The following is a 24,732-nucleotide window of genomic DNA, read 5'->3' on the forward strand; positions in this document are numbered from 1 at the left end:
TTTCCTTGCAGCACAATCACAAACATACTGGCTCCTGCTGCCAAAAGGTAGTGTGGACCTCAGCATCCTCCACACTCGGGTCTAAGGCATTGCCCTAGCTTGCCAGACATGCCTTACATGGGAAAAGCCTCTTATCTTCCTCTCACCTCCTTTACCAAAAGCAAGCTAATAACTTATAAGGGAAAGAGGCCACGCCCTACTCTACCTACACCTGATCTCCCTGGGCTCCTCTCTGGCTCCCCCCAGTGGGCTTTAATGAAAACTCCGGGACAAAGCAGGCATGGAGCCTGACTGGTCACAATCTTCATCATCTAGAATCTAGATACCCCATTTTTTTTGCTATAAACTGTTTTACATGGGGTGCATGTTTTAAGGCTTCATTCTGTAATATCCTGAGAGTAAAGGCAAAGACACGGAAGCTTGCATCCTGGAGATGAATGCAAGGCTATGCGGATGGTGTTGAGAACATTTTGGCTTCCTGGACCATGGGTTGATTTCCAAAGGCTGCAGAGCAGGGATGGTGTGCATCTATCAAAGAAGGTAAAAAGTGTCTTCAGCAGCAGACTAGCTAACCTACTGAAGAGGGCTTTAAACTAGAATCGTTGGGGCAGGGTGATCAAAGCCCCCAGGTGAGTATAAGCCCTCAGGTAAGTGAATCACTAAATACCTCTACACAAATGAGAAAAGGGGGGCGATGTCTGGAAAGCAATATATGCTAACGCTTGAAGTATGGGTTCAGTGACCTGAAAAGAAATACACTCCTCCCTCCGTATTTGCTGTGGTTAGGGGTTGGACTTATCCGTGAATACGGAAAAACTGTGAATAACTTTTTATGTTATTTGTGGGTGTTTTTTTTTTTTTTTTTTTGTAACAGCCACCGTTATTACTATTGAAATTGCCAATAACAAACAATGGTGGGAGACCTGACCTGTTCCTGAAGGAGAAGTAGTAGTAGTATCATTGAAGAAAGCAGAAATTTTCAGGCTGATAGCAGGCAAGCAGCGATTTTCTCTGTGCACATTGGGGAGCAGTGTTTTTCTCTGTGCACACTAGGAAGCTGGGAAGCAGCGATTTTGTGGGTGAAAGCTGGTAAGCGCCAAACTTTTTTATCAGTATAGTACAGATACTTTACTCATGATGTAATTTTGGGGGGGAGGAGTCGGCATGCAAAAAATCAAGAATAAGCAAAACTGCAAGTGCTGAAACCGCGAATACGGAGGGAGAAGTAGAAATGTTGCACAGGCTGGAGGTTGTGGAAAAGGAGGGAAATAGAAAGATTGCTGCACAGGATGGGAGATGGGTGGGAAGGAAAGGAAAGAGGTTGCTGGACAGGCAGGGCGAGGGGAAGAGAGATGCCTGCCCACTTTGGGCTCAGGCCCACCAAAAATTGTCTGTCTATATATGCTACTGGCATGTACAAACATCTTTGTTGTTATATCTTGCAGCCAGTTTAGTATCTACTAATAAAAGTGGTATAGTATATTGTAAAAGAGTTAGCAACATCTGCCTTTTAATCAGTTTTTCTTTTTTTGCTCAGATCAATTTCATGAAATCTTTTATATTGAAAGGCACTATAGAAAATGGTGATGGAGAGATCTTACTGGTTTTTGTGCTAGTGCTTCTACACAAATAATTGCTTGCATTTGCTCCTTATATTTTAAATAAACTATATAGTAAGTTTTCCTTTTGTTTCACATGACAGAGGAGGAAGATGGAATGTGGGAAAATGGACTTTCCTATGAATGTCGAACTCTGCTCTTCAAGGCAGTTCACAATCTACTGGAGAGATGTTTAATGAACCGCAACTTTGTGCGTATCGGCAAGTGGTTTGTGAAACCCTATGAAAAAGACGAGAAACCCATTAATAAAAGGTAAAGCTTTAGAATTTATTTATTTTTTTGTATTTATGCCATGAAATTTTTTTTATCCGTCTTATTTGTGAAGATGCAAAATATCAAATGAATACAGATAAAATGCATTCCTAGTGTTAGTTATTCTTTCCATTTTCTTTTCTTTTCTTTTTTTAAAGACTTGGCCTCTCTTCTAAATAATGTTTGAATTTACATCTTGATGGATCAGTCCAGACTGATGGTTATGCCACTTTGCCAGCAAATGGAGGCAGAGAAATGGAGCTTTCCAGTAACTTAATCCAACATGAGGAATGATGTAGCCTAGAATTTGCCAGTATTTATCTGCCTCCAGCAGATGGCGCAGATTGGACTGGTGCAGCAAGATTTTGTTGAAGGCCTGATTTTGTTTTAGAGCAGTTTCAGATTTCTGCTTCATGGTAGAATCTTTGGACTTTTGAACTTCTTGGGGGGAATTTATGAATTTTTGTTGTGATTTGAGCTTGGGAGATTTTACCCCTCAGCTCAAGCTTTAGCCCATGGGTATTGATTTGGTTCAGCTAGTCTGATGGTGGTCCTACAGGACCATTAGCTGTGCAGCTTTTGTCTTTGCCTACCTACTCTGGTGGCCCAAAAAAAAAATTGATATTTAAGTAGTGCACAACCAGAGCTTTCCAAGTTATTTTTGTTTTAAGTCCATAGAGACAGGAATGGACCAACTGTGGGGATTTTCCCAAAGAGGTGGGATCCTGGGGTAAGTGCTGTGGGGTCTATGGGAGCCAATGTATTGGCACAGTCAGCTCCTTCTGGGATTCTTCAGGCAGCAGTACAGATAGCAGCTTTGAAATGCCACTTTGCTAGCTCCTGCGCAGCAGTAGAAGATAGAGGAAGGTCTGATATCCGCAACAGGTTGATTTTAGCAACTTTGGTGGTCATAGTATTCACTTTTTATATTTAAATTTCCAGTGCAGTAGGGGAGACATTCAAGACAAGTGGGTAGTATCTCAATGGTCGCATGCCATCTGTAGAAGGAATCCAATCTATTCAGCTGGATCTCCAGTCTGAAAAATCCAGATATACCCGAGAATATTTAGAGAAGATGGAATGCCCTTATTTGCCCAGGGAATCTCTATGTCTTCTGCTGAACCCAGTCTTGAAGCAGACTTTCTTCCGGAATTTGGAGACTCCCTATGCGATTCCTGCCATACCGTCCAAGATGGAATCCCGCTATCGGACAGTCCCGTGCAGGGGATTTGAGAAGGCTCGGTTCTTCCACCAGTCTTTAGTTGTGGAGTCTTCATTGAAGAAGTTTCATCTCTCCAAGGTCTACGCTGGTGTCACCCCGGGTAGGGAAGAGCAGACCATGGACAAGTTCGGCCGTCACCTATACCAGAACTCGATGATGGCGAACAGGGTCCTCAACTACAATTTCAATTTCACCTCCTATCAAGCACTGCATCAAAACCATGCAGTCTTTCCATGGTGATTTGGCTGCCCACTACCACTCGGAGTTCTGCCAACTTCAGGATACTCTGTCGCAGATCCGCCTGTATATGGCTCCAGGCCACGTATGATGCTTTTGAGTTGTCCTCGCGGGTCACAGCCTTTGTGGTCGCTATGCGTCGCTGGGCCTGGCTGCGCATAGTGGATATGGACTCTAATCTGCAGGACCGTCTGGTGAATCTCTCGTGCTTGGGGAACGAGCTCTTTGACGACTCCATCGAGGAGGCTACCAAACACCTCTCAGAACATGAACGTTCCTTCGCCTCCTTGGTGAGATCAAAGGTGAAGGTTCCTCCTAAGGCATACAAATTGCCACCCCGGCGCTATCCTCAGAAGTCCACGCTGGTGTTTTCTCATCCGCCGCCTAGGCGGCAGCAGCAGCAGAGGGCCCCCCAAAAGCCTCAGGCCCCTGCAACGGCTAAACCAGCGCCGTCTTTTTGACAATCCTGGTTTGAGCATGCCGCTCCCTTTTGTCCACGAGCCTTCTCCTCTGCCCATCAGAGGTCGTTTCAGCTTTTTTTTTATCATCAGTGGGAGCTGATCACATCGGACCTCCGGGTCCTCTCCATCATCCGGGAGGGGTACTCCCTTCAGTTCCTGATGGCGCCTCCAGAACTGCCTCCAAAAGAGTGTTTTTCCAACAGGTCGCAGCTTCCCCTTCTTCTTCATGAAGCTCAGGCCCTCTTTTGCCTCCGGGCGGTAGAAGAGGTTCCCTTGTGTCAACAGGGCACCGGGTTCTACTCCCGGTATTATCGGGGACCTGCGTCCTATCCTGGATCTCAGAGCGTTGAACAAATTTCTGGTCAAGGAAAAGTTTTGCATGCTTTCTCTTCTGACTTTGTATCCCCTGATGGACGAGGGGGATTGGCTATGCTCGCTGGATCTCAAAGAGGCCTATACTCGCATCCCGATTCATCTGGTCTCTCACAGGTTTCTAAGATTTCAGGTGGGGAATCTCCATCTCCAGTATCGGGTTTTCCCTTTCGGACTCGCTTCATCCCTGAGGGTCTTTACGAAGTACCTTGTGGTGGTGACTGCAGCCCTGCGGACGCAGGGTCTTCAGGTGTTCCCGTACCTCGACGACTGGCTCATCAAAGCGCCGTCCAGGCCGGGGATTATTGCAGCGACCCAATGGACTATTACGTTCCTTCAACATCTGGGTTTCGAGGTCAACTTCCCCAAGTCCCAGTTGTGTCCCTCTCGGTCTCTTCAGTTCATCAGAGCGGTGCTAGACACGTCTCGTCTCCGCTCTTTTCTGCCTCGGCAGGATGCCCTCATTCACCTCTGCCAGAGGGTTTCTCTTCTGTCCACTGTTTCGGCCAAGCATATGATGATCCTGCTGGGTCACATGGCCTCTACAGTTCATGTGACTCCTTTCACCAGACTTAAACTCCGAGTTCCTCAGTGGACACTGGCGTCGCAGTGGAGGCAGGACCAGGATCCCATCTCTCAGCACATTGTTGAAGAGATCTCTCTGCTAGTAGGATGCTCTCTTCCAATCTTTCCAGAGGTTTTCTTTTTCATGCGCCTTCTCCGCAGAAGGTCCTGACAACGGACTCTCCGCGTATGCCTGGGAGGCTCACCTCGATGGTCTCCGGACTCAGAGTCTTTGGTCCAATGCCGATCGTCGCTGTTACATCAATCTGTGGAGCTTTGGGCCATTTTCAATGCCCTAAAGGCTTTTCGTCATTTGTTCTAAGACCGCATGGTCCTGGTTTGGATCGACAACCAGGTGGCGATGTATTATGTCAACAAACAGGGAGGTACAGGATCCCTGACTCTCTTTGCCAGGAAGCTCTGAAGATGTGAGATTGGGCGATACGTCACAACATCTTTCTCAGGGCGGTCTACATCCAGGGCCAGCTGAACTGTCTGGCAGAAAAATTGAGCCGCCTTCTTCAGCCCCACGAATGCACGCTCCATTCCTCCACTCTGCATCTGGTGTTTGCTCGATGGGGGACTCCGCAGATAGATCTGTTCGCGTCCCCTCTCAACCACAAGTTGCCTCATTTCTGCTCCAGGATTTACTCCCTGTATCGTCTCGAGGCAAATGCATTCCTTTTGGACTGGATGGACCTGTTTCTCTACACGTTCCCTCTCATTCTGAAGACTCTTGTCAGGCTCAAGTCAGTCCGCACCACCATGATTTTGATAGCTCCTCGGTGGCCCAGACAACCATGGTTCTCCCTCTGCTTCGACTCAATGTCAGGGAGCCTCTGCTTCTGCCTGTGTTTCCTTCTCTGCTGTCTCAGAGTCAAGGTTCTCTGCTTCATACCAACCTGCAGTCTGTACACTTAACAGCTTGGTTTCTCTCGACATGATTCCCTCCTTCTGTTTTTCACAGTCTGTCCTTGATGTTCTCGAGGCATCGCGGAAATGATCCACTTGACAGTGTTATACTAAAAAATGGACTAGATTTACTTCATGATGTGCTACGCAAAGCATGGAGCCTCTGTCTGCCTCCTTATCTTTAGTACTGGATTATCTGCTGCACTTGTCTAGGGCTGGTCTCAAATCAACATCCATTCAAGTCCACCTCAGTGCGATTGCTGCTTTTCATCAGCTGATTGACGGGAAACCACTTTCAGTCCATCCGCTGGTTTCCCGGTTTATGAAAGGTCTTTTCAATGTCCATTCTCTGCTCAACCCCCCCCCCCCCCCACCCCGGTGGTTTTGGGTCTTAATGTGGTTCTGGCTCAGTTGATGAAACCTTCGTTTGAGCCGATCGATAGAGTTCATTTGAAGTATCTCGCTTGCAAAGTGGTGTTCCTAATTGCCCTCATGTCTGCTCGCAGAGTCAGTGAGTTACAAGCTCTGGTTGCAGACCCACCTTTTACTGTTTTCCATCATGACAAGGTAGTCCTCCATACACATCCTAAGTTCTTGCCTAAAGTGGTTTCGGATTTCCACCTCAATCAATCCATTGTTCTTCCTGTGTTTTCTCCTAAGCCCCATTCTCATCCTGGAGAAGTGGTGCTCCACACTCTTGACTGTAAGAAGGCGTTGGCGTTCTACTTGTAACGCACTTAGGCTCATTGGACGGCTCCTCAACTCTTCATATCTTTTGATCCGAATCAATTGAGGCGTCCTGTGTCCAAGCGCACCTATCAAACTGGTTGGCTGCTTGTATTTCTTTCTGCTACGCTCAGGCTGGTCTCCCTCTGTAGGGTCGGGTCACGGGGCATAAAGTCAGAGCGATGGCGGCATCTGTCGCTTTCCTCAGGTCCACTCCTATTGAGGAGATCTGCAAGGCCGCCACTTGGTCCTCATTTCATACCTTCACCTCTCACTACTGTCTGGATGCCTTTTCCAGGCAAGATGGCCAGTTTGGCCAGTCTGTTTTGCGAAATCTGTTTTCCTAAATTGCCAACTCTCCCACTGTCCCATTCTGGTTAGCTTGAAGGTCATCCACATGTAGAGAATATCCTGCCTGCTTGTCCTGGGATAAAGCACAGTTACTTATCGTAACAGGTGTTATCCAGGGACAGCAGGCAGATATTCTCGCAACTCACCCTCCTCCCCGGGTTGGCTTCTTTGCTAGCTATCTAAACTGAGGCCACGCTGAGGAGACGCGTCCCCTAGCTTGAGCGGGAAAGCACACACGCATGCGCGGTGCAGCACTAGCAAACTTCAAAGATCTTCAATTAAGTTTGCTTGATTGAAGCTGTCCACGTCAGGGCTCCATGGATGACGTCACCCTTATGTCACCCATATCTGCCTACTGTCCCTGGATAACACCTGTTATGGTAAGTAACTGTGCTTTACAGAGCAAAACAGAAGTGTATGTTACCGCCAAGAAAAACCCAGGCCCCTCCTCTTTTCTTTCGTTTCAGTGAAGTTTGATTGATTGTTTTGGTACTAACTGAAAAGGGAGCTATTCTCCACTGGTGAAGGGGAGGAGTTGCAAGGTATGAGTGACACCCTTCTGCAAAGTTTGCAACTAGAGGACAACAGCTTCAGTACAGAATCCTATGTCTTCTAACAGAAAGATTACCGAGAACCTAATCTTCCATTCTCTCTTCCAGTGATAAAGAATTCAGATGATGCAGATCAGGGTAGCAGGGCAGCTGTGACCATTTTTAAGTCAGTTGTTGGCCACTTTGAGATGTTTGTAGGTGCCCAGTTCCTTCTAAATGTTGATTAAGTGTTTGATCTGTTGATATGTTCTGAAAAGGCACAATAGTCTTCTATTTCGGTAAATCATGGAGATGATTTCCTCGGACCACACGTAAAAGTGCACAAGTTTCAAAGGGCTAGTGAGCCTACTCTTGAGAAGAGTGCAGGAGTATTTGGCCTAGATTCACTAACCTCCTTTTTTTGGGCAATCCTTGGCCGAGTCTTCTGGGGCGACGGATTCACTACTCCTCCTCATTCAAATTAATGCAATTGGAGGCACGCCCCACACTGACCCCAGAGCAATCAGGCACAGTGATCCTGATGCATGCATAGACCATCTTCTTTGCCTGTAGATGATCTGCTCATGCACTTGCTCTCAGCATAAGCGAGGAAGGGAGGGGGGGGATTGAGAAACTAGGCTGGGGGAGCCGAAAAGCCTGGGGCAGAGAATAGGAGCTAGAGAGCATCGAGTGACTGCCCAGGATGAGCTAAGCTGGTGTTGCAGACTCTGGAGTCAGAGCGCCTGGCACAGCAGATATTTTTGTTAACGCCGCAGAGATCCAAAAGCGCTATGGCCAAGAGATCATTTCTATCAAGTCCCAGCTCTCTCTGGAACAGAAAAACATGCCGCAGTGCAGCTCCTTTTTAAACCTGCGAATTTAACGCAGATGGCAGAGAGCAAGAGAGTCGGCAGGGACCTGAGCGACTGGTCCTCAGCAGCCGCTTGTTTTTGGATTGGCCAGCCCAATTGGTGTTCCTTTATTGGTTTAGTGAATCGCTGCCTTCCTACTTATGTATGCATTTCCCTTCATTTGCATGTGCGGATCGGGTACGGACAGGATTGGTCAGAAGGTTAGTGAAGGGGTTGGGGTCGCAAACTGCTCGGGACACGATCGGTAAGGTTAGTTTGTAGGAAGAGTTAGAATCTGACTTTTCCAGAGAGTAATGTCAGGGCAGTGCCTTTGTCTCTATTGCACTCCTTATCTAAGTGCTTTAGCATGAGTATGCTGGGCTGAAGGGCTTATGTCTTTGAGGGCCTAAGTCCTCCATTGTGGTCCTCAGTTTGCTGAATTGCTCTTCAAGTCTTGTAAATATGTTAATTTCAATCTTGCCCACTTGATCTGCAAACACTTAAGTGTGTTGGTACTGTATACCAGTGTTTTTCAACCTTTTTACACCTATGGACCGGCAGAAATAAAAGAATTATTCTGTGGACGGCATCGGTCCGTGGACTGGCGGTTGAAGAACACGGGGCTAAGTCATGGGCCAGACCCCGCTCCCATAATAGTACTAATTGCACCTTGCACGCCCTGTGCCTCATCTGAAAGCCTTCCTTCTGACGTTGCAACATCAGAGAGAAGGCTTCCGGATCAGGCGCAGGATGCCCATAGGAGCTGGCTCGAAGATAACGCCGCATCGAAAGCATCGTGCTCCGGCGGTTGAAGAACACTGTTATGGGCCTGATGCAAGTGCTGGCCCTGTGGACCGGCACTGGTCCATTGGCCGGTGGTTGAAGAACACTGCTGTAGACAATTCAAAATAACTTGAGTTTTTAAAATCTGTTGTAGAATCAGTATTACTGTAGTAGTAATTTTTAATGTTTAATACTCAGTTTGAACAAGCAGGTCAAGGAGGTTTACAAAATTAGTAGCTGCTGCTTCCCCCACGTGTGAATCGGCATTGCTGCTGCTCTGCCCCCCCCCCCCCCCCCCAATGCGCGAACTGGCCTTGCTGCTGTTTTGCCCACCCCCCCAATGCGTGAACTGGCCTTGCTGCTGCTCTGCACCCCCCCAACCACCGCGCGAACTGGCCTTGCTGCTGCTCTGCACCCCCCCAACCACCGCGCGAACTGGCCTTGCTGCTGCTCTGCACCCCCCCAACCACCGCGCGAACTGGCCTTGCTGCTGCTCTGCACCCCCCCCCACCCACCGCGCGAACTGGCCTTGCTGCTGCTCTGCACCCCCCCAACCACCGCGCGAACTGGCCTTGCTGCTGCTCTGCACCCCCCCAACCACCGCGTGAACTGGCCTTGCTGCTGCTCTGCACCCCTCCCCCAACCACTGCGCGAACTGGCCTTGCTGCTGCTCTGCACCCCCCCAACCACTGCACGAACTGGCCTTGCTGCTGCTCTGCACCGCCCCCCCCAACCACTGCGCGAACTGGCCTTGCTGCTGCTCTGCACCCCCCCAACCACCGCACGAACTGGCCTTGCTGCTGCTGCTCTGCACCCCCCACAACCACCGTGCGAACTGGCCTTGCTGCTGCTCTGCACCCCCCCCCACCACCGTGCGAACTGGCCTTGCTGCTGCTCTGCACCCCCCCCCAACCACCAGCACGCAGCCCCAGGATGTACTGGTGAATGAAGATCCTTGCTGTTGTCTGGACCTTGAGCATCTGCGCATGCTTAGAGATTCTTGGAGAGAGTGAGAGCCAGAAGGCCTTGAGCATGCGCAGATGCTCAAGGCCTAGGCAATAGCAAGGATCTTCGTTCACCGGCATGTCCTGTGGAATGCGTGCCGGTGCCAGATGGTGTAAGGCTTCTGTTTGGGTAGGGGGTGCCGGTTCATGCGGGGAGGGGAGCAATGCCGGTTCTTGTGGAGGGGTGCTCACAAATCGAGTCAATGCTCGGTTTGCGAGTCATGATTTGCGAGAATGTTTTGCTTGTCTTGCAAAACACTCACAAACCAAGGTTTGACTATATATGTAAGCTTGAAATCTTTTGGTGGCCCTGAGAGCTTTCCTGTATTCACATTGTGAGTGTAGGAGTCATGAGACCTGTTGTGACTTCCTTCCACCTGGTCTGGGTAGCGTATGTTTCTTGGGCTGTAAGGTGAAATTTGGACTTCTATTGACTGTTTTGGCAGGACTCGAGGAAAGAAAAATATATAAATCCAGGTTTTATATTATTTTCTGTGCTGGACTAGTTAAGAATCCATGGTTTGTCCAAGGTTCTGACAGACAAATATAGAAAGCTAAGGAGAATGTTATAGCCTACCCATAAGGCAGTGGTCTCAAACTCAAACCCTTTGCAGGGCCACATTTTGGATTTGTAGGTACTTGGAGGGCCGCAGAAAAAATAGTTAATGTCTTATTAAAGAAATGTCAATTTTGCATGAGGTAAAACTCTTTATAGTTTATAAATCTTTCCTTTTGGCTAAGTCTTAATAATAATATGGTAATTCATAGCTAAAGAAACACATGATCAAGTTAACTGTTTTATTTTACTTTTGTAATTATGATAAACATACTGAGGGCCTCAAAATAGTACCTGGCGGGCCGCATGTGGTCCCCGGGCCACGAGTTTGAGACCACTGCCATAAAGGTAATCATAAACTTTAGTTTGTGAAATTCTCATTATTGGGTTAGTGAACATGAAATAGTAACATAGTAGTTGATGGCAGATAAAGACCCGAATGGTTCATCCAGTTTGCCCAACCTTAACCTCTCTTTAAATTACTGTATTAATTTAAATGTTTCTTCTTAGCTATTTCTGGGCCATAACTCAAAATTCTGCCTGGTACTGTGCTTAGGTTCCATCTACTGAAGTCTCTGTCAAAGCTCACTCCAGCCCATCCTCAACCAAATGGCCATATACGGACACAGACTGTGCAAGTCTGCCCAGTACTTGCCTTAGTTCTTAAATATTTACCATTATTTTCTGATTCTAGATCCTCTGTGTTCATCCCACGCTTTTTTGAACTCTGTCACTGTTTTCCTCTCTGTCTCCTCCCTCAGGAGCGCATTCCAGGCATCAACAACCTTCTCCATTGAGAAGAATTTCCTTATATTACTCTTGAGTCTACCACCTCTTCAACCTCAAATTATGTTTTACCATTTTCCTTTCTCTGGAAAATATTATGTTCTACGTTAATACCTTTTAAGTATTTGATTTTGTGTGCATCAGGTTTTGCTTTGGTGTTGGACATGCAAAGCATAACGATTGCCCTCAGTTGCTTTAACTTTGACATAGGATACTGAGGAGCTTAAGGAAGCACTAGACCCCTATAAGGGACTGAAGTTGGCTCTGAGTGCTCAATTTGTCTCTGGCTCCATCTGCTGGCAGGGGGATATAATCCAGTTGTCTTGACTTGTCTGGCAGGACTCAAGAAAATTAACAAGTAAGTCCAAATTTCAGCTTTTGTCTGCTTGGAACTTTCTCCTGCTCAAGAGTACAGGATGCCTTAGGAAAGGCTAAATTTTCATTGCAGCCACGGAGCTCCTCCGAGCCATTTTGGTCCTATTATTAAAGTTATGCTTAGGATTGATTTGCATAATATTAACTTGTAACTAAACAGGGCTTAGCTACCAGCATTCACAGTCTTTTGGTACAATTTTTTCCATTTGCATTAAGATTTTAGCTGGAATATATGCTTTTAAAATATAGTAGTTAAACAAATTTCCAACTTGTTAACATTAATCTTAGTCTATTCTGGAAATATTCCACAGTCTTCCATATTGTGCTTTTTCTTTTATAGTGAGCACTTGTCCTGTTCTTTCACCTTTTTCCTGCACGGTGACAGCAATGTTTGTACTAGTGTGGAAATTAACCAGCACCAACCTGTGTATCTTCTCAGTGAGGAACATCTCAACCTTGCCCAGCAGTCTAACAGTCCTTTTCAAGGTATGGTTTACTGGTGGTAGTTGGTTTGTTTTATGCTTTTGGGAGCCATATACTTGAAATGCCCGCCGTCTTACACTGGAGGTGAATTTTTTTTATTGTCTCGTGACAAAGGAATGATTGATGGAATTTATTTCCATTAATATTCTGATGATGTAAATTTTCTTTTCATACTTGGATTTGTGACGTCTGTTTCCACAAAGGTAGAACCTCCAGCTTCCTCAAATTGCCCTTCATGAAGTGGTTGGGAGGTAATATAGAAATGGCATTTGGTTCCTTTTATCCTTGGATGCCTAATCTCTATAGACCATGGAGCTGAGGTTAAAAAAATTGTCCTCCTGCACTGACTGGACTGTATTGCACTATTGCTACACATGCTATCCCACTTGTAATTATAGTCTCTTCCTGTAATGCTGAATTAATACATTTTTTTACAGTGACTGAGCATCTTTAAGTAAGTTTGTGCCAAGTATATGTTTTTACCAAATTTCAAAGATAAATGTTTATAATTTGATTATTTCTACATACCTTATTTTTTTTTTTTTGCTCCATAAGACGCACCCTAGATTTAGAGAAGGAAAACAAGAAAAAACCCATTCTGAACCAAATTCTCCCTGCTAGGCTCTGTACCCTGTCTCCCCCTCTGGTGGTCTAGTGGTAGGTCAGGCCAGGACACAGGGTGGGCAGGCAGGGACATGTCACAAGGCAGGCAGGCAGGGCTCCCCGTACCTTTTTATTAATCGAGGCAGGGCCCCCCCCCGGTACCTGGTTTTAATTGCTGCAGGGCTCCTCCAGGTACCGGGGGGGGGGTGTTATTTTTAATTAAAAATGGTTGCCCCATACTGTTAACAGTATTTTCAGAATACAAAGAATTCAAAAATGAAAAACACTACGCAACACAGAAAATGTTAAAACTTTAAAAATTTTTTTAAAAAAAACACCCACAACCAATCCAATGCAATAATCCATCCTTTTCATGGTGAGAATGGCAACATTTTGCGCTCAAGTACCCCATTAGATCACGTCACTTTACAACCACCAAAATATAAAAAAACAAAAAAATCCATCATGTGCCCCTGCTAACAGGATCAATATTTTAAAATCATTCAGCACTCCTTTCCTTTCACCTTCAAAACAAATGAACAAAATATTTGTCTGATTTCAATGCTAATTCACTTGTTCCCATCCCATTTATAGTTTAGAGTAAGTTAACAGTATAGTCCTGAAAAATATTCCAATTCTTGCAATTAAAACAATAAGCATTTTACAAAGCTAAGGCAAAGTAAACTAACATTTAATCACTCATTCTTGCTCCAACACAGAATAATGACTGTTGAAGGCCATCATATTTCTATTACCAGATAAGATGATGAAAGAAAACAGGGAGTTTTCTAAGCCATAAGCAATATACAGTAGCTACCGTATTTTTCGCTCCATAAGATGCACTTTTTGTCCTAAAAAAAGTGGGTGGAAATAAGGGTGCGAGTTATGGAGTGAATACCACCCCCCCATACCTGTTTTAATCACAGTGCTTTCCTTGCTGCTGGATGGCTGTGGCAGCGAGTGGCAGAGCGGCGAACAAGGCAGGAGGAAGTTGGGAGGTGTGCCGAGGTGATGGAGGTCAGCGATGTTCTGCTTGCCAGGGTGAAAGCAGTGCATTTTGAAGAGCTCGGAGGGTATGGGTCAACTGAGGAGGTGGCTTATGGGAACACCCAGTATACCAGCGAGGGCGCAGTCTTTGTGTTGCCGCCGCCAGCCTCTCCCTCTGCTCAAGGTTGCAGCAGAGACCAGCGAAGAAGAGCAGCCAGCACCTGCAGCTGATGGAGCCAGACACAGGTGTAATGGAGGCCAATGGCCAGTGCAACACATAGCCGGTGATCAGCCTTGTTGGAGGCAACTGATTGTTGAGCCCTGAGACAGTGGTTATTTCGGTGTAGATCCCTCTCACACCACTGGGAATCCTGGACCTGCTAAGCCATACATGCAGCGGCGTGAGACCAGGCAAGCAAGCGAGCGAAAATCTCGCGCCTGCCTTGTTCACCTCTCTGCCTCACGCTGCTGCAACCGTCCAGCCACGATTAAAACCAGGTACCGGTGGGGTGCCCTGCCGTGATTAAAAATAGGTACAAGCCAACATGAATAACACATGGGACCATTCTGCTCTTTTGGTTTGGGAGATAGAGGAAAAAGAGTAGAATGGTCCCATGCGTTATTCATGTTGGCTCGTACCTATTTTTAATCGTGGCAGGGCACCCCACCGGTACCTGGTTTTAATCGTGGCTGGACGGTTGCAGCAGCGAGAGGCAGAGAGGTGAACAAGGCAGGCACGAGCTTTTCGCTCGCTTGCCTGGTCTCACGCCGCTGCATGTATGGCATAGCAGGTCCAGGATTCCCAGTGGTGTGAGAGGGATCCACACTGAAATAACCACTGTCTCAGGGCTCAACAGTCAGTTGCCTCCAACAAGGCTGATCACCGGCTATGTGTTGCACTGGCCATTGGCCTCCATTACACCTGTGTCTGGCTCCATCAGCTGCAGGCGCTGGCTGCTCTTCTTCGCTGGTCTCTGCTGCAACCTTGAGCAGAGGGAGAGGCTGGCGGCGGCAACACACAGACTGCGCCCTCGCTGGTATACTGGGTGTTCCCATAAGCCGCCTCCTCAGTTGACCCACACCCTTCGAACTATTCAAAATGCACTGCTTTCACCCTGGCAAGCAGAACATCGCTGACCTCCATCACCTCGGCACACCTCCCAACTCCCTGCTGCCTTGTTCGCCGCTCTGCCACTCGTTGCCACAGCCATCCAGCGAGGGAAGCACTGTGATTAAAACAGGTACCAGGGGGGGGGGGGGTTGGTATTCGCTTCATAACTCGCACCCTTATTTCCACCCACTTTTTAAGGAAAAAAAGTGCATCTTACGGAGCAAAAAATACGGTAGCTACTGTATAATGCTTATGGCTTAGAAAACTCCCTGTTTTCTTTCATCATCTTATCTGGTAATAGAAACATGACGGCAGATAAAGGTCAAATGGCCCATCTAGTCTGCCCATCCACAGTAACCATTATCTCTTTCTCTCTCTGAGAGATCCCACGTTCCTATCCCAGGCCTTCTTGAATTCAGACACAGTCTCTGTTTCCACCACCTCTTCCGAGTGACTGTTCCACGCATCTACCACCCTTTCTGTAAAAAAGTATTTCCTCAGATTATGCCGGAGCCTATCACCTCATAACTTCAAACTATGCCCTCACATTACAGAGTTTCCTTTCAAATGAAAGAGACTCGACTCATGCACATTTATATTATCTAGGTATTTAAACGACTATCTATCTTCCCTCTCCTGCCTTTCCTCCAAAGTATACAGATTGAGATCTTTAAGTCTGCCCCCATAATCCTTATCACGAAGACAACACACCATTTTAGTAGCCTTCCTCTGGACCGACTCCATCCTTTTTATATCTTTTTGAAGGGGTGGCCTCCAGAATTCTATTCTAAATGAGGTCTCACCAATCTTATACAGAAGCATCTATACCTCTTTTTTCCTAATGGCCATACCTCTCCCAGCATCCTTCTAACTTTCGCCGTCACCTTTTCAACCTGTTTGGCCACCTTAAGATCATCACATACAATCACACCCAAGTCCCGCTCTTCTGTCATGCATATAAGTTCTTCACCCCCTAAATTGTACCGTTCCCTCTGGTTTTTGCAGCCCCAATGCATGACCTTGCATTTCTTAGCATTAAATTTTAGCTGCCAAATTTCAGATCATTCTTTAAGCTTCGCCAGGTCTTTCTTCGTGGTATTCACACCATCCAGTGTATCTACCCTATTGCAGATTTTGGTATCATCTGGAAAGAGGCAAATCTTACCCGATAACCCTTCAGCAATATCATTTATAAAAATATTAAAAAGAACAGGCCCAAGAACAGAACCTTGAGGCACACCATTGGTAACATTCCTTTCCTCATACCGATCTCCATTGATCACTGCCCTCTGTCGCCTTCCACTCAACCAGTTCTTGACCCAGCCCATCACTTTGGGACCCATCCCAAAGGCACTCAGTTTATTTATTAGACGTCTGTGTGGAACACTGTGAAAGGCTTTGCTAAAATCTAAATACACCACATCTAGTGCACATCCTCTATCTAGTTTTCTGTTCATCCAGTGAAAGAAATTGATCAGATTTGTCTGACAAGACCTACCTCTAGTGAATCCATGTTGCCTCCAGTCCTGTAATCCACGGGATTTCTAGAAACATGACCATTCTCTATTTTAAAAGCGTTTCCATTAATTTGCTTACCAAAGAAGTCAGACTTACCAGCCTGTAATTCCCTACTTCTTCCTTACTTCCACTTTTGTGGAGAGGGACCACATCCGCCCTTCTCCAGTCCTCCAGTACCACTCCTGACTCTAGAGACTCATTGAAAAGGTCAGCGGAGCTACCAGAACTTCCCTAAGTCCTTCAGCACTCTCGGATGTACACCATCCGGCCCCCATTGCTTTGTATACCTTTATTTTAGCTAGCTCCTCACAAACACAACCCTCTGAGAATCTATTACTCCTCCATCCCTATTCACGTTTGTCTTCTGCAGTCCCGCTCCCGGTGCCTCAGCCATGAACACAGAACAGAAATATTTAAGCAATTCAGCCTTTTCTTTATCAGCTTCTACATATTCCTCCCCTTCATCAGCTTCTACTTCCTTAGTACAGCAGCAGATGAATCCAGAGACTAGTGGGATAGCTCACATCGACCAGCAGGTGGAGATAGAGAAACTGATTAACAGGTGTTCTTATAGACTGGTATTCCTCCTGTCCATTCAGTTTGCTCTATCTCCCAGCAGGGGTAGTCGCTATCCATCTAGTTCGTGGATTCTGGCTATGCCGGGTGACTTCATAGAAATTTTCATTTCTCCTGTTGAGAATTTTTCTCTTCAGAGAGCAAGGGGTGTCTGGCTGTGCGGTGCCAGCTTTGGGAGCTACACCTGGGCCCACCCAGGTCCCTTCTCCACCCTCCCCTCCAGTGGATTGAGGGGTTTCTTTTGGGCTCTGTTTTTCTTCTTTCTAGTTTAAAAAAAAAAAAAAAAAAAAAAGAAATTTCATCAGAGCCTCACTGTGCTGTGCCTTCGGTCAGCTTACAGTTTACAACTGCCAGCCTTAACTTGTTCATGTTGTGATAGGTGGAAGGTTTGGGTAAGTTGAAGTTGCTGGTTTGTGTGTGTTTAGTGCGGTTGACTGATTCCTGGTGGTTTTTTGTTTGGGGGCAGCTTTGTTTGTTTCGCGTGCTTTCTCTGTTTAAAAAAAAAACAAAACAACAAAATGGCGGCTGAGTCCGTTAAACGGTGTTCGCGCTGTGGGAAGCGCAGAACACCATCGGGTTTGTGCTCCGCCGGCTGTGCGGGCTCGCCGGCTGAAGACGCGCTGCTACTGGCCAGCGCTTTTGAGATTTCCCGTGCTGGGGAGGCCACACTTCAGGGCGCGGCTGCGTCTGAAGGGAGTTTGGCGGCTGTTGGAGTGTCGGGAGTGCTGGGGGAGGACGCGGTTTTGCTCCCCTGTGCGATACAGGCCGGGCCGGCGGAATTTGGGCAGGGCTCATTTTTGCCTGAATTTGTCATGTTAATGCACCGTGCCTTCCTCTTGCAGAGCTCTCAGCCGGCTCAGAATATTCCTTTGCTGCCTACTCTGGCTGCTCGGACTACTACTTCTGCTCCTGCTCCTCCTGCCAATGTTTCCCCTCCAGTGCAGGCTCAGGCGGCGAAGCGTCGCAGACTTGCGCCTGCGGATGAGGGGGACCCTGCCTCAGTTTCCCCCTTGTCTCTGTCTCTTCCGGAGTCGTTGGAGGACGGAGAGGTGACGGAATGGGACGCGGAGGAGCCGATTGGTAGGGACGTGGATGATCCTTCTGCGCTCCGTCTTTTTCACAAGGAAGAACTTTCCTCCTTAATTTGTAAGGCTTTGCAGGGCTTGCACATTTCGCAGGAGGATCCGCAGGTTTCTGGGTCCGCGAACCCTCTGATGGCAGGGACGCGGAAGCCGCCTAGATCCTTTCCGGTTCATGAAGCCATGCAGGAGCTTATTGCGATGCAATGGGACACTCCTGAGGCCAGTCTGCGGGTGTCGAAAGCCATGCGACAGTTGTACCATATTGCTCCGAAGGAACTGGAGAAATTTAAGCTACCTAGGGTTGACGCCTTGGTGGCCGCTGTCACCAAAAAGACTACTTTGCCTGTTGAAGGGGATGTTGCGCTGAAGGATGTCCAGGATAGAAAAATTGAATTTTCGCTTAAAATGTCCTTTGAGGTGGCAGCGGTCACCTTACAAGCTGCGGTTTTCAGTTCATATGCTGCGCGAGCTTGTCTACAGTGGTCTCAGGTGTTAGCGGATAACATGATGGAGTCTGGGAGTTCTGTTCCATCAGAAGTGGCAGATCTGGAGTCTGGTCTGGCGTATTTGGCGGATACCTTGTATGATATTATTTGTGCTTCTGCAAAACAGATGTCTCTGTCTGTGGTTTCTCGCAGATCTTTGTGGCTCCGTCATTGGGCGGTGAATGCGGCGTCCAAGCTTCGGATCGTGAAACTCCCTTTTAAAGGTCGGCTATTATTCGGGGAGGATTTAGATAAGTTGGTGAAGGATTTTGGTGATACCAAAACACAGCGATTGCCGGAGGACAGACCTAGGCCGCCTTTGAAAACTTCGGTTGCAAGACCTCGTTTCCGGGATGTTAAGAGATATAGGCCGGGTAAGCCATCCTTTCAACCCTCTTCCGGTTCCTTCGCGAATTTGAGACCTAGATTTCCACAAAGGAGTTCCTTTCGTGCAGCAAAACCCCAGGCAGTTCAACCAGCCCGTGCTCCAGCAAATCGCAATCCCCAATGACGGGGTTTCGGCTCCCTCCGCCATTCCCTTGAGGGGGCGGCTGTCTGCCTTTCTGGCGGAGTGGGCCAAGATAACGTCGGATCAGTGGGTTTTGGACATTATTCGAGACGGTTACAAGTTAGAGTTTTCCTCTCCCGTCGCAGATTCTTTCTCCCCGTGCAATGGCGTGGCCAAAAGAGACTCGGTACGCCTAACTCTTTGGGTGCTTCTGGAGCTGGTGGCTGTGGTGCCGGTTTCCCCGGAGGAGATGGGACTCGGCAGGTATTCCATTTACATCATTGTGCCCAAGAAGGGGGGGTCAGTAAGACCGGTGCTGGATCTCAAGCGGGTCAACCGATTTCTCAGGGTTCGATATTTCCATATGGAGACGGTTCGTTCAGTAATTGCGGCGGTTCAGCCAGGGGAGTTTCTCACGTCCCTAGATCTCAAAGAGGCTTACCTCCATATACCCATATGGCCTCCGCATCAGAGATTTCTTCGGTTTGCGATCCTAGGCCAACATTATCAGTTTCGGGCGATGCCCTTTGGTCTCGCCAAGGCTCCACGCATCTTTTCGAAAGTGATGGTAGTGGTGGCTGCGTTTCTGCGCAGAGAGGGGATTCGAGTGCACCCTTACTTGGACGACTGGCTGATCCGCGCCTCTTCCAGGCAGGAGAGTCTGTCAGTTACTCAGAGAGTGATCTCTCTCCTTCAGTCCTTGGGGTGGATCATCAACTTTCCCAAGAGCTCTCTGTCCCCATCCCAGTCATTGGAACATCTGGGAGTGAGGTTCGACACTTGTCTGGGGAAAGTGTTTCTGCCCCGGGACCGGGGAGAGAAGTTGCAGTCTCAGGTTCGTCTGCTTCTCCGGTCGCCCAGGCCTCGAGTTTGGGATTATGTGCAGGTTCTGGGCTCGATGGTGGCGGCTCTGGAGGTGGTGGCTTGGGCTCGGTTCCACATGAGGCCATTGCAGAAGTCTCTTCTTTCCCGGTGGTCCCCGGTGTCTAAGGAATACAATCGCCGTCTCCAGTGGTGTCCTCAGGCGTCCCGCAGCATGCAGTGGTGGCTCAGCAAGGTCCATCTGTTCCAGGGCATGCCGCTTGCGTCGCCGGATTGGGTCGTGATTACGACGGATGCCAGTCTTCTGGGCTGGGGAGCCCAGTGTCTGCAGGCCTCGGCACAGGGAGTTTGGTCCCAGGAGGAGGCCCAGTGGTCGATCAATATGCTGGAGTTGAGGGCGATCAGGCTTGCACTTCTGGCGTTTCAGTCCATGGTTCAGGACCGTCCGACCAGGGTCTTTTCGGACAGTGTCACGGCGGTGGCGTATATCAATCGCCAGGGGGGTACCCGGAGTCCTCAGTTGGCCGACGAGGGGATGGTTCTGTTTCGATGGGCGGAGGTGCATGTTCCTCTTCTCTCGGCGGCACACATTGCGGGTCACGAAAACGTTCAGGCAGACTTTCTCAGCAGAAATCTTCTCGATCCAGGCGAATGGGAGCTGTCCGCTCGGGCGTTCGATCTGCTGGTTCTGCGGTGGGGTCTTCCGGAGATGGATCTCATGGCCTCGTACCGCAATGCGAAGCTTCCTCGATTCTTCAGCAGACGCAAGGAACAGGAGTCGGAGGGGGTGGACGCGTTAGCCCTTCCGTGGCCTCCGGGTTGCCTTCTTTATATATTTCCTCCTTGGCCGATGATAGGTCGGGTGTTGCACCGCATCTCTCTCTTTCAGGGCAGGGTAATCCTCGTGGCTCCGGATTGGCCGCGTTGGCCGTGGTACGCGGACCTGATTCAGCTGTCGGCGGGCGATCGGCTGACGTTCCCGGTGACTCCGGACGTACTGACTCAGGGTCCAATCTCCATGGAAGATCCGTCCCACTTTGCTCTTACGGCCTGGCTCTTGAACGGTCGCGGCTGAGGCGCCGGGGCTATTCGGAACAGGTTATTTCCACTCTTCTTCAAGCCAAAAAGATTTCTACATCTGCCTCCTATGCTAGAGTATGGAGAGTTTTTGAGTCTTGGTGTAGGGGGCAGGGTGTTTCGCCCTTCCAGGCGTCTCTGTCGGCTATTCTTTCCTTTCTGCAGGAGGGCGTAGCTAAAGGGTTGGCCTATAATTCCCTGAAGGTTCAGGTGGTGGCCATTGCTTGTTACAGAGGCCGGGTCTCTCGTTCGGCGCTCGCGTCGCAACCTGACGTGGTTCGATTCCTCAAGGGGGTTCACCATATTCGGCCTCCTGTAAAACGAACCTGTCCCGCGTGGAGTCTTAAACTTGTCCTTGGGGGATTGCGGGCGGTACCTTTTGAGCCTTTGTCTACTGCTACTCTGAAAGATGTCACATTGAAAACGGTGTTTTTGGTGGCTATGGCTTCAGCCAGACGGGTGTCGGAGTTGCAGGCGCTGTCTTGCAGGGATCCTTTTTTGCGCATTTCGGATGCTGGGGTGTCTGTTCGGACGGTGCCGTCCTTTCTGCCTAAGGTGGTTTCTTCCTTTCATGTGAACCAGTGTTTATTCCTCCCGGCTTTTCGGCCGGAATATTGGGGGAGCGCTTCTCGTCGTTGCGTTTCCTGGATGTGCGCAGGATTGTTCTGCATTATTTGGGGGTGACTAACGACTTTCGTCGGTCGGACCACCTGTTCGTGTTGTTCGCGGGCAAGAACAAAGGTATGGCGGCATCTAAGGCTTCCATTGCTCGTTGGGTCAAAGAAACGATTGCTTCGGCTTATTTGATAGCGGGGAAGCGGTTGCTGGAGCAACTTCGGGCTCATTCGACTCGAGCGCTGGCTACGTCTTGGGCGGAGTTCAGAGGGCTTTCCTTAGAGGAGATTTGCCGCGCGGCTACTTGGTCTCTATCTACTTCTTCCATTTGTGAAGGAGGCCTGTATATCATACCAATGTAAATATATTCACCATTCTCTCTTTCCAAATTGATCCACAATGCCTCTTTCTTGCCCTGCAGATCCTGCAATTGTGTGGCTTTAATATGATCTTTAACATATAACGCCACTCTCCCTCCTTTCCTTCCTACCCTGTCTTTCCTGAACAGATTATAGCCCGGTATAACTACATCCCAGTCATGGTTCTCCGTGAACGCCACTATATCCAACTCCTTTTCTTCCATCACAGCTTCTAGATCCAGAATCTTGTTTCCCTTACTAGTTTATACTGCTTTCTAGATATTACCACATTTTTCCATCCGTGTAGAGGTATTAAGGGATTTACTTACCTGAGGGCTTATACTCACCCGGGAGCTTTGATCACTCTGCCCCATCACTTCTAGTTTAAAGCCCTATTCAGTAGATTAGCCAACCTGCCGGCAAAGACACTTCTTCCCTTCTTTGATAGATGCACACCATCCCTGCTCAGCAGCCCTTGGAAAATCATCCCATGGTCCAGGAAGCCAAAACGCTCTTGACGACACCATCCACGTAGCCACGCATTCATCTCCAGGATGCGAGCTTCTCTGCCCTGGCCTTTACCCTTGACAGGGAGGATAGACGAGAATACCACCTGAGCACCTGACTGCTTCACCTTCTCTCCCAAAGCCACAAAGTCACTTTTGACATGTTCGCAGGGGTACCTGGCAGTATCGTTAGTGCCAATGTGGATGAGCAGCATCGGAAAGTAGTCATCAGGCTTGATGAGTCTCGAGTTGCTCTCCGTAACATCTTGGATTTTGGCACCAGGTAGACAGCATACCTCTCGTGACGTCATGTCTAATCTGCAGATGGACGCTTCTGTACCCCTCAGAAGGGAATTGCCAACTACTGTGTTTCCCAGAGAATAAGACCTACCCTGAAAATAAGCCCTAGCATGATTTTCGGGGTAGGTCTTAATATAAGCCCTATCCCAAAAATAAGCCTTAGTTGAAGTGCTTAATTTTGGGGTAGGGGAAAGCAAAATAAAAGTCCACTGCTGGTACCGGGATCTTCCTAAATGCCACAGCAGACCCTTCCATATCTCCCTCCCTATGCTGACCGTGAGACTGACATAATATTACCTATTTCCAAAAGGTAGGGTCGCGGCAGCAATCTAAATGGGCTGCTTCGGGCCTTCTCACATCGGGACAATCCACTACCGTGTTGCTGATGACATCATCATTGATGCGGCAGAGGAATGCCCCGATGTGAGAAGCCCCAAAGCAGTCTGTTTGCATTGCTGCTGCAACGCTGCTTTTTGGAAGTAGGTAATGATATGTCAGTCTTGCAGTCGGCATGGGGAGGGAGAGATGGAAGGGTCGGTGGGGGTTCGGCTGCATGGCATGGGGGATAGAAAGATGCTATGGGTTTGTGATTGGGTACTTTCCCAAAAAATAACACCTACTGCATTTTTGGGGCCCAAAAATAATATAAGACAGTGTCTTATTTTTGGAGAAACGGTACCACTACCTCCTAGTGGTCACGGATCCAGTAATTTTTGAAATGAAAGTGGCTGCAGTTAGAGACAAGTAGGAAAAGAATGCAGAATATGGCTCATGATATTCCAACCACTCTGTGTGTGGGTTTATCTGTGTATTCTATGTGTGCACTGCATGTATTGTGCCTGGGGTAGCTAAGGGTGGGGGGTCAGTTGGTGTGGGTAGTTTTTGGGGCATGACTGTTGAGAGGTAGCACAGTTGTGGAGGGGAGTTCTAAGTCTCCAGGAGAATCTAAGCTCTGGATCTTCATTAATAAGTTTACTTTATAATCTGTGAAAATGAAATGTTTTTTGAGAAAAATATGAAATATACCTCTTTGATGACCTAATGAAGAAGATGGTAACCTTTTAAGAGTTGACTGCATAGTCAAGACTAGAGAATGACACGGGGAAAAAATTTGTCCCTGTCATCACTCCGTCCCCGCGACCACTGTTCCCGCCCAGTCCCCATGACTACTATCCCCGCAGCATCCATACAAGCCTCAGTACTGCAATATTTAGCTTATTCTTTCCTTATAAATCAAAGTTCTGGGTGCTGAACTAGAGAAAGAGATGTTCAGCTGGCAGGGCTTTCTATATAATTTTTTATCAACACAACTAATATACTACTTTATCCTAAAGCAAAAAAAAAAAAAAAAAGAAGAAAATAAATAGAAATTTTTTTTTCTACCTTTGTTGTTTGGTTTCTGCTTTCCTCATCTTCTCATTCAATTCGTTCCATCCACCATCTGTCTTCTCTCTGCGTCTTCCATTTGCTCTGTTACTGTGCCTCTCCCTTCATCCCCCCCCAATTGGGCTGACACCGATCTTCTTCCCTCCGCTCCCCCCATAGTCTGGCATCTCTGTCTTATTCTCTTCCAGTGTCTTCTCCCCACTCTGTCTTCCCCATTTCCCTTCCAGTGTCTTCTCTCCTCTCTGTCTTCCCCATTTCCCTTCCAGCGTCTTCTTCCCACTCTGTCTTCCCCATTTCCCTTCAGCATCTTCTCCCTACGCTGTGTTCCTCATTTCCCTTCAGCGTATGTTCCTCTCCACCCCCCTTCAGTGTCTGTTCCTTTCCTTTCCTTTCCACCACCAACCTTCCCTCTCACTCCCTCCCTCCCCCTTACCTTCGTGGCGTGTTAGTTTCTAGAGTAACTTTCTCAAACTGCCGGAGCCTGCCTGCAGTCGCGTGCGTCTGTGGGCGGAACTTCTCCTCTGACACAGCTTGAGCAAGTTACTCTGGAAACTAACGCGCTGTGAAGGTAAGGGGGAGAGAGGGAGATATATTTGGTCGGTAGGTAGGAAGGAGGGAGGGGACCGTGCGTGTTCCATCCCTTAACTGTGGGGACATTCACTGCTCCACGGGGCAGTGGATGGCCTTGTTCCCATACCCGCAGTGAGCACTCC

The 24,732-nt window shown here is 48.1% G+C and overlaps 1 protein-coding gene across 1 annotated transcript in view; it reads left to right on the top strand.

Annotated features, from left to right (window-relative positions):
* Positions 1-24,732, top strand: part of MED13 (mediator complex subunit 13) — a 432,233-nt gene that overhangs the window by 73,955 nt on the left and 333,546 nt on the right. The window contains exons 3-4 of the mRNA XM_033922821.1: positions 1,703-1,871; positions 11,942-12,087. Coding sequence (XP_033778712.1) covers positions 1,703-1,871; positions 11,942-12,087 — 315 coding nt within the window. The remainder of the gene's footprint in view (positions 1-1,702; positions 1,872-11,941; positions 12,088-24,732) is intronic.

This window comes from Geotrypetes seraphini, chromosome 15 (genome assembly GCF_902459505.1).
Source record: "Geotrypetes seraphini chromosome 15, aGeoSer1.1, whole genome shotgun sequence".
NCBI classification, from domain to species: domain Eukaryota; kingdom Metazoa; phylum Chordata; class Amphibia; order Gymnophiona; family Dermophiidae; genus Geotrypetes; species Geotrypetes seraphini.